The following is a 10,276-nucleotide window of genomic DNA, read 5'->3' as shown; positions in this document are numbered from 1 at the left end:
AATATAGAGAACCCATTTGGTAATGAGGATCTGTGAGCTCTACTTTCTCATACAGAGCTATAAAATATCGTTTTTTGTTGTTTTTTCTTTAGTTGACTACTTAACTGCCCCTCTAGTTTTCAGCTTCATGGTAAGAAAAAATTGAATCCTCCAAGCTTACTCATCAGTAAAATAAAATAATAATTAGATCATCATTTCAAACTAGAGATTATGTAGCTTTTTGTTAGGAGGAAAAGATTCTCCCAAATATCCTGTACTGATTGAAATAAGTTATTATAATGTTACATTACAAAGTGACTTAAACATGTATGAACATAGGTTGCAAAACTTTTATGCTTATAATTCTTATATTATGAAAAATATATTTAAAGGATAAAATAAATGCAAGTGAGATATTTTTATTAAAAATATTTTTTGAATATTATTTTACAAAAGTTAATTTGCAAATATTAATGATAAAAATATTTTAAAAACAATTTTATGTAGTTACTTTTCTAAGCACAATACTTATTTTATCATCAAAGTTATGTTAGAAAAACACTTTCAATTTTTCTATATAGTCATTATTTCTTACAATATTTTATTGTTTAGATCCCACATACATTTTTATTTTTTTAGCCTTTTTACAGTGAATATGGAAAAGAATGTGTTGAGTGAAAAAAAAAAGATTCTAAATCTCTGATATTCCATTTTTGAAGGGAAATGCAGACAGAATAAGAGGCCATATAACCTTAAACAAAACTGGTAACTTTGAGTCGATTCTGACATATACTGACCCTATAGGGCAGAGTAGAACTGCCCCATCAGCTTTCCAAGCCTGTAATCTTTATGGAATCAGACTGCCACATCTTCTTCCCATGGAGTGGCTTATGGGTACAAACCACCGACCTGTTATTGTTTACCAGCCTAGCATTTAACTCACTTGGAAAGTGTGTAATGGGGAGTATATGTAGCCTTCAGGCCAATTGCCTTCCAATCAAAAATGGATTCTGACACCAAACTTTCCTCAATGCATTCTTCATCTCCATGTTTCTCAGAGTGTAGACCAGAGGGTTGAACATGGGGGCAATGATGGTGTAGAAAAGAGCAAACACTTTATCTTCTGGAAAAATGGACACTGGTCTAATGTAAATAAACAGGACAGGCACAAAGAATAGAACCACAACTGCTACGTAAGAACTGCACGTGGAAAGAGCTTTGCTGCGGCTTTCAGCTGGGTAAACCCTGATGGTGTACAAAATGAAGAAATAAGACAGCATCAAGACAACAAAATTCACCAAACCCATCATGCCTGAATTGGCAACAACCAGGATCCCGACGCTGTATGTGTCAGTGAAGGCCAGTTTCAGTAAAGAATAGACATCGCAGAAGTAGTGATCTATCTCATTGGGGCCGCAGAAAGGTAGACTGATAGTGAGGAGACATTGCATAAATGAATGCAGAAATGCCCCAGTACAGCAAACAAAGACCAATACATAACACCTCCTCCTGCTCATGATGACAGTGTAGTGCAGGGGCTTGCAGATGGCCACGTAGCAGTCATAGGCCATCACTGTGAGGATTAAGACCTCAATCCCCCCAAAGAAATGCATAGCAAAAAGCTGTGCCATGCAGCTAATATAAGAGATCATGTTCCTTTCTTCCAGTAAGCCCGTGACCAGCTTGGGTGTCACCGTTGAGGTATAACACAAGTCTGAGAGAGCAAGGTAATTAAGAAAGAAGTACATGGGTTGACCTATTAGCTGACTGCAAGTGATGGAAAAGATTATGAGCGAGTTTCCCATCCAAATAGCTATGTAACAAAATAATAATAATAGACAGCACAAACTTTTAATTTTCTTGTTCTGAGAAAGTCCCAACAGAATAAATTCAGTGACATTATTGATATATATTTTTTTAATGCAGTCAATTCTCAGAAGATGTAACTGGAAAAAAAAATGACAAGCTACCATCAGAAGTATTGATTTGGAATGGCTTGAATCAGAATGAGTGTTGTAGAAATAAATCAAGTTATTCCATTAGCTATCCTATACTACATTTAAAGTCATTCATTCTAAACTATGTATTAGTGGGCTTATCATATAATTTACTATTATAATCATGTCATTTTTGAGAGTTAAAAGGAATGATAGTTACAATAGCTCAAGCTATAAATTAAGATTTACAGTCACCCAATGTATGGGATGCAAAAGTGAGCACAGGTAGAATGCATTTCTCGTTCCCTTATAGCTTGTCCTCTTGTTAGGCTGGAAGAGAGCCAGTATGAAGTGAGCTAGTGTAAGTTCAAATCCAGTCTTTATTTAAAATTTTGATATTCCATTGATTGTGTATTTTTGCATTATTTTATAAAAATATTTCATGAAAACATTATTTATCTGGATTATTGAGTTGTTTACATCCAAGGTAAGTACCTCATTTAAGGCATGCAAACCCTGGCCCTAAGTTAAAAGGTTGACGTATATTAACAGCGTTATGGAGAATAAATAAAATCTGATAGCATTTGAAGCCTAAGTGGCTCTGATAGCTCTTCTATTCTTGGAATTATTCTTGGAACTGTTAGGTTAGTTCTTCCTGTAACTCATCTTTTCTTGTCCAAAACATCAAAGCAGATACGAATTTTTCCCCACAGCTTCCAAGTTTTCTCCTGTTGCTAGTACCAGCTCTCCATGGAAGTAAGCCCTTCTTTTTCTCGTACCATTCACCTGTTTTCTCACCCGCTCATTAAATGTATTCCACGTTAGTGTCCAGGATCCTCTGATGTTAAGGTGCCCAAACCAACAATATTTCATGCTTTTAATAACCCACTGTATGCTTCTCACATAAAGAGTAACAAAGGAGAAAGGGAGCAATGAATCTCCACTTTAGTGCATCCCTCAATTTTCTTGACTTGTGCCTCTTTTTCCTTGTAGTTATCTTTTCTCCTTTACCTAAAATGCAAGTCAATCACTTCACTCATCTGTCAACTCCTTCTATTTTTCCTCAGATTAACCCCATATAAGGTTACGAATGCTATCATTAATTAGTTCCTTAGTGAATTTCCCAATATTATACCAAAAAAAAATTGAGTTTTTTTTTTAATGTTTGAGAAAGCTCAAAGGAAAAAAATGCACATTCCAAAAGGATTAATATCAGCTTATTTATAAGGAAAAATATAATTTAAGCAAACTTAATTTCTTTTGTCTGGATGCAAAATTACTTCCTTTAGGTTGGTTGGATTTTCACTTACCAGGGGATTAGTTCATAGATAAATTCCCTTAGCTCTGAGTCAAAGGCAGCACTCAGAGCTTAGAATGCAGTCAGAATAAATGCTTACCTTCCATGGTAAAGATTAATAATTTTCTCCATCTAATCAACTCCTGTTGGTCCTGGGTTTAGTCCTTCACTGTATTCCCTGAAGAGAGGAATGTTCTCTCTAGATTTCTGAAACAAATAGGAAATAAAGTCATCGTAGGTATTTGCATGGAAAAAAAAAATTTTTTTTTCCTGTCCAAAAGTTGTATCCATTTTGGTCTCAGGGGTTGAAATTACATATAAGTTTGCTGTTTAATTTCCCAGTGCAATTTAAAGTGAATAACTGAGACGTAATTTTTCTATTCCTCACTCTCACTTTTTTTTTTTCATGAGATGAGAGCTCTCCCTAAAGAAATGTTGGCCAAATGTGCTGCTGAAAATGGTTTCATGGCCTACAAGCTCTAAAAACATAGTTATGTCAAGTAAAATAATTATTTGTACTTTGTGGATTTTGATCACAATCCAATTGTCCATATTCTTTTAGTGTTGACAGACCACAAAGAAATGCTTTAAGTTGTAACTAATTCTGAGGAACCAGTTGGGAGCAAGGTCTGAGCAGAGAAAGAGCAGAGACAAAATGGAAAATACCATAGAAGCCTTAGAGCAGGGAAATTGGACCCAAGTTTTAAATTTCTGTTTGGTTCACGATAAGGTGTTTGAAAAATGGATGGAATACTTCCTGTGTGTTATTTCAAGTCCAAATGGCCCCACATCTTACTCCAGGCTTTGCAGTGGCAACCAGTTCTATGCCAGTGCAAATTATAGCCCTTCTGCTTGCTCACCCTGGCTCAGGAAGCTCCTGCTGATGTCCTTGGTTTGTCTGATAGCAGTGTAGGATGCTGCAGGCACCCACAAGACACCTGTGGAAGTACAACCCAGAGGTGGGGAAGTAAGAGCCTGCTAAGCCACACTTGACCTTTGAGAATAATGGGATCTGATAAATAAAGGCATCCCCTCTCTGTTCCCAGGCAGATATTCTGAGATGAATTTCATAAGGCTCCTGGAAAGTCTCTCAGAAAAGACATCAGTCACCAAGAGCATGGCCAACAATGTGGTTCACCTTCACATTGGCTCTTGCTTTCCTCACTTTATTCCTCCTATCACACATTCCTGCTGCCTGGAATCACTTCCCAAATAAACCACTTGTATGTAAGCATTGCTTCAGGCTCTGATTCTAGGGAAACCAAGACTACTACAAAAGGAATTGCTGTTTAGCCAGCCCGTCCCTTCAGCCTACTCAAATTTTGTTTAGGATTGACAGGGTTAATTGTGTTTTTCTCCTAGATGTCTTCCCAGCCTTGGGTTAAGTGGCAGCAAATTGTCTCTTCCTCTTACCTCCTTTGGAGTTTCTGAGGGTGGTCACATGGATTCAACACTTTCTGTCATTTTAGATGCCCTCTCCTTGGCCAGGTATACTTTGCTTATATGCCAATAGCCTACTCTTTTTTTTAGAAATTAATTTCTTCCTAAGAATTCTCTCTACACCTGCAGTGATAATTTCAAATATAATTTTTAATTCAAATTTTGTTTTAATGTAAATGCCTATCAAAAAATAATGAATACATATTTTAGACAGTTTAGAAATTGCATAAACATCCATATCTTAGCCATTAATGAGCTGAAATGGACTGTTATTGGCCATTTTGAATCGGAAAATTATATGGTCTACTATTTCAAATTGTCTTCAATGACAAATTGAAGAGGAATAGCATTGCATTCTTCTTCAAACAGAACATTGAGAGATCTACCCTGAAGCACAACTCAGTCAGTAATGGGTAATATCCGTGTGCCTACAAGGAAGGCCAGTTTACACAACTATTTCTCAAATTTATGTACCCATAAGGCCAAAGACGAAAAAACTGAAAATTATATTCAATGTCTGCAGTCTGAAATTGATTGAACATGCAATCAGGAATGGGAAAATTGGAAACAAAAAGAAGTATAAATAGTTGGAAAATATGGTCTTGGTGATAAAAAAAGGTGGTAGGGATAGCATTATAGATTTTTGCAAGACCAAGGACTTCTTCATTGCAAATGTCTTTTTCAACAACATAAGCAGTGTCAAAAAAATGTATGTATCAATTTGACAAGGCCCTGATTCCTTTTTGTCACCTAATGTGATTTTCCTATGTGTTGTAAATCCTACCTCTATGATGTTGATGAGATGGGATAGGAGGCAGTTATGTTAATGAGGCAGGACTCAATCTGCAAGATTGAATTGTATCTTGAGCCAATCTCTTTTGAGATATAAAAAAGAGAAGCCAGCAGAGAAACATGGGGACCTCATACTATCATGAAATCAGTGCTGGGAGCACAGTATGTCCTTTGGATCCAGAATTCCTGCATGGAGAAGCTCCAAGTCTAAAGAAAGATTGATAAAAAGGACCTTCCTCAAGAGCTACAGAGAAAGCATTTCCCTGGAGCTGGTGTCCTGAATTTGGACTTCTAGCCTACTAGACTATGAGAGAATAAAATTCTGTTTGTTAAAGCCATCCACTTGTGGTATTTCTGTTACAGCAGCACTAGATGACTAAGACAAATGGTGGCTATACACATGGACCTCACCAGATGGAATACACAGGAATTTAATCAACTGCATCTGTGGAACGAGGTTATAGAAAAGCTCAATACCTTCAGTCAGATCAAGGACACAGGCCAACTGCAGAACAGAACATCAATTGCTCATACAGAAGTACAACTTGAAGCTGAGGAAAATTAGAAGTCCACCACAGCCAACTTACAACCTTGAGTATACCCCACCTGAATTTAGAGGCCATCTCAAGAATAGATTTGACCCAAACTAATGACTGAAAACCAAATGAGCTGTGTTATGACATCAAGGATATCATACATGAAGAAAGCAAGAGGTCATTAAAAAGACAGGAAAGAAAGAAACGATCAAAATGGATGTCAGAAGAGACCCTGAAACTTGCTCTTGAGCGTCAAGTACCTCAAAGAATGGAAGAAATGACGACGTCAAAGAGCTGAACGGAAGATTTCAAAGGGCAGCTCAAGAAAACAAAGTATTTTAATGACATGTGCAGAGACTTGGAGTTAGAAAACCAAAAGGGATGAATATGTTTGGCATTACTCAAGCTGAAAGAAGCAAAGAAAAAATTCAAGCATCGAGTTGCAATATTGAAGGATTCTATGGAGAAAAAAAAAAAAATTTGTTTTTTTTATGGAGAAAATGTTAAATGATGGAGGATGCATCAAAAGAAGATGGAAGGAATACAGAAACACTGTACCAAAAAGAATTGGTAGATGTTCATCCATTTCAGGAGGTTGCGTATGACTAAGAATAGATGGTACTGACAGAAGAAGTCCAAGCTTCACTGAAGACATTGCCTAAAAAGAAGACTCCAGAAATTGACAGAATATGAATTGAGATATTTTGACCAACAGATGCAGTGCTGGAAATGCTTACTCATCTATAAAAAGACATTTGGAAGACAGCTACCTGAAAAACTGATTGGAAGAGATCCATATTTATCCCTATCCTAAAGAAAGGCAATCCAACTGAATGGGGAAATTATTGAACAATATCATTAATATCACACACAAGTAAAATTTTGCTGAAGATCATTCAAAAGTGGTTGCAACAGTACCTTGACAGGAAAATGCCAGAAATTCAGTCGGATTCAGAAGAATACATGGAATGGGGAATATCATTGCTGATGTCAGATGGATCCTGGCTGAAAGCAGAAAATACCAGAAAGGTGTTTACCTGTGTTTTAATAACTATGCAAAGGCATTCAACTGTGTGAATCATAACAAATTATGGATAACATTGGGTAGAATGGGAATTCCAAAACGCTTAATTGTGCTGAAGATGAACCTGTACATAGATCAAGGGACTGTCATTGGAACAAAACTAGGGGATACTGCATGGTTTAAAGTGAGGACAGATGTGTGTCAGGGTTGGATCCTTTCACCATATTTATTCAATCTGTATTCTGAGTAAATAATGGGAGAAGCTGGACTATATGAAGAAGAACAGGGCATCAGAATTGGAGAGAGACTCATTAACAACTTGCATTATGCAGATGTCACAACCTTGCTTGCTGACTGTGAAGAGGACTTGAAGCACATGCTGATGAAGATCAAAGGCTACAGTCTTCAATAAGGATTACAAGTCAACAAAGAAAACAAAAATCCTCACAGCTGGACCAATAAGCAACATCATGACAAACAGAGAATAGATTGAAGTGGTCAAGGATTTCATTTCACTTGAATCCACAATCAACACCCATGGAAGCAGCAGTCAAAAAATAAAAAAGGTGCATTGCATTGGGAAATCTGCTTCAAAAGGCCTCTTTAAAGTGTGAAAAAGCAAAGATGTCACTTTAAGGACTAAGGTGCACCTAACCCAAGCCATGGTGTTTTCATGAGAAAGCTGGACGATGAATAAGAAAGCCCGAAGAATTGATAGCTTTCAAACATGGTGTCCCCCATGTGTCTGTCAGTTTGTCATACTGTGGGGGCTTATGTGTTGCTGTGATGCTGGAAGCTATGCCACTGGTATTCAGATACCAGCAGGGTCACCCATGGAGGACAGGTTTCAGCTGAGCTTCCAGACTAAGACAGACTAGGAAGAAGGACCCAGCAGTCTACTTCTGAAAAGCATTAGCCAGTGAAAAATTATGAATAGCAGTGGAACATTGTCTGATATAGTGCTGGAAGATGAGCCCCCCAGGTGGGAAGGCACTCAAAATATGACTGGGGAAGAGCTGCCTCCTCAAAGTAGAGTCAATCTTAATGACGTGGATGGAGAAAAGCTTTCAGGACCTTCATTTGCTGATGTGGCAAGACTCAAAATTAGAAGAAACAGCTGCAAACATCCATTAATAATTGGAACCTGGAATGTACGAAGTATGAATCCAGGAAATTTGAAATCATCAAAAATGAAATGGAACGCATAAACAGCAATATCCTCGGCATTAGTGAGCTGAAATGGACTGGTATTGGCCATTTTGAATCAGGCATTCATACAGTCTACTATGCTGGGAATGACAAGTCGAAGAGGAATGGTGTTGCATTCATCGTCAAAAAAAGCATTTCAAGATCTATCCTGAAGTACAACGCTGTCAGTGATAGGATAAGATGCATACGCCTACAAGGAAAACCAGTTAATACAAGTATTATTCAATTTTACCCACCAACCACTGGGGCCAAAGATGAAGGAATAGATTTTTATCAGCTGTTGCAGTCTGAAATTGATCGAACATGCAATCAAGATGCATTGATAATTACTGGTGATTGGAATGCAAAAGTTGGAAACAAAGAAGAAGGATCAGTAGTTGGAAAATATGGCCTTGGTGATAGAAACAATTCTGGAGATCGAATGATGGAATTTTGCAAGATCAACAACTTCTTCATTGCAAATACCTCCTTTCACCAACATAAATGGCGACTATACACATGGACCTCGCCAGATGAAACACACAGAAATCAAATTGACTACATCTGTGGAAAGAGACAATGGAAAAGCTCAATATCATCAGTCAAAACAAGGCCAGGGACCGACTGTGGAACAGACCATCAATTGCTCATATGCAGGTTCAAGCTGAAACTGAAGAAAATCAGAGCAAGTCCACAAGAGCCAAAATATGACCTTGAGTATATCCCACCTGAATTTAGAGACCATCTCAAGAATAGATTTGACACTTTGAAAACTAATGACCACAGACCAGAGGATTTGTGGAATGACCTCAAGGACATCATCCATGAAGAAAGCAAGGACAGGAAAGAAAGAAAAGACCAGATGGATGTCAGAGGAGACTCTGAAACTTGCTTTTGAGCGTTGAGCAGCTAAAGCAAAAGGAAGAATTGATGAAGTAAGAGAACTGGACAGAAGAGTTCAAAGGGTGTCTTGAGAAGACAAAGTCAAGTATTATAATGACATGTGCAAACAGCTAGAGATGGAAAACCAAAAGGGAAGAACATGCCTGGCATTTCTCAAGCTGAAAAAACTGAAGAAAAAATTCAAGCCTCGAGTTGCAATAGTGAAGGATTCCATGGGGAAAATAATGAACAACACGGGGAGCATCAAAAGAAGTTGGAAGGAATATACAGAGTCATATACCAAAAAGAATTAGTCGATATTCAACCATTTCAAAAGGTGGCATATGATCAGGAACCAATGGTACTGAAGGAAGAAGTCCAAGCTGCTCTGAAGGCATTGGCGAAAAACAAGGCTCCAGGACTTGATGGAATATCAATTGAGATGTTTCAACAAACAGATGCAGTGCTGGAGGTGCTCACTCGTCTATGCCAAGAAATATGGAAGACAGCTTCCTGGCCATCTGATTGGAAGAGATCCATATTTATGCAAGAAAGGTGATCCAACCGAATGTGGACATTATAGAACAATATCATTAATAACACATGCAAGCAAAATTTTGCTGAAGATCATTCAAAAACGGCTGCAGCAGTATATCAACAGGGAACTGCCAGAAATTCAGGCCGGTTTCAGAAGAGGACGTGGAACCAGGGATATCATTGTTGATGTCAGGTGGATCCTGGCTGAAAGCAGAGAATACCAGAAGGATGTTTACCTGGGTTTTATTGATTATGCAAATGCATTTGACTGTGTGGATCATAACAAACTATGGATAACACTGTGAAGAATGGGAATTCCAAAACACTTAATTGTGCTCATAAGGAACCTGTACAAAGATCAAGAGGCAGTTGTTTGGACAGAACAAGGGGATACTGATTGGTTTAAAGTCAGGACAGGTGTGTGTCAGGGTTGTATTCTTTCACCATATCTATTTAATCTGTATGCTGAACAAATAATCCAAGAAGCTGGACTATATGAAGAAGAGCGGGGCATCAAGATTGGAGGAGGACTCACTAACAACCTGCATTATGCAGATGACACAACCTTGCTTGCTGAAAGTGAAGAAGACTTGAAGCACTTACTAATGAAGATCAAAGACCACAGCCTTCAGTATGGATTACACCTCAACACAAAGAAAACAAA

The 10,276-nt window shown here is 37.8% G+C and overlaps 1 protein-coding gene across 1 annotated transcript; it reads right to left on the bottom strand.

Annotated features, from left to right (window-relative positions):
* Positions 1 to 419: 419 nt before the first annotated feature.
* LOC135233043 (olfactory receptor 4P4-like) lies at positions 420 to 1,952 on the bottom strand. Its single transcript, XM_064296160.1, has one exon. The coding sequence runs from the start codon at positions 1,950 to 1,952 to the stop codon at positions 957 to 959; it is 996 nt and encodes a 331-aa protein (XP_064152230.1). The 3' UTR covers positions 420 to 956.
* Positions 1,953 to 10,276: the final 8,324 nt, after the last annotated feature.

This window comes from Loxodonta africana, chromosome 13 (genome assembly GCF_030014295.1).
Source record: "Loxodonta africana isolate mLoxAfr1 chromosome 13, mLoxAfr1.hap2, whole genome shotgun sequence".
Lineage (NCBI taxonomy): Eukaryota > Metazoa > Chordata > Mammalia > Proboscidea > Elephantidae > Loxodonta > Loxodonta africana.
Note: the sequence above shows the minus strand (reverse complement) of the source record. Positions and strands in the feature narration are given on the sequence as shown.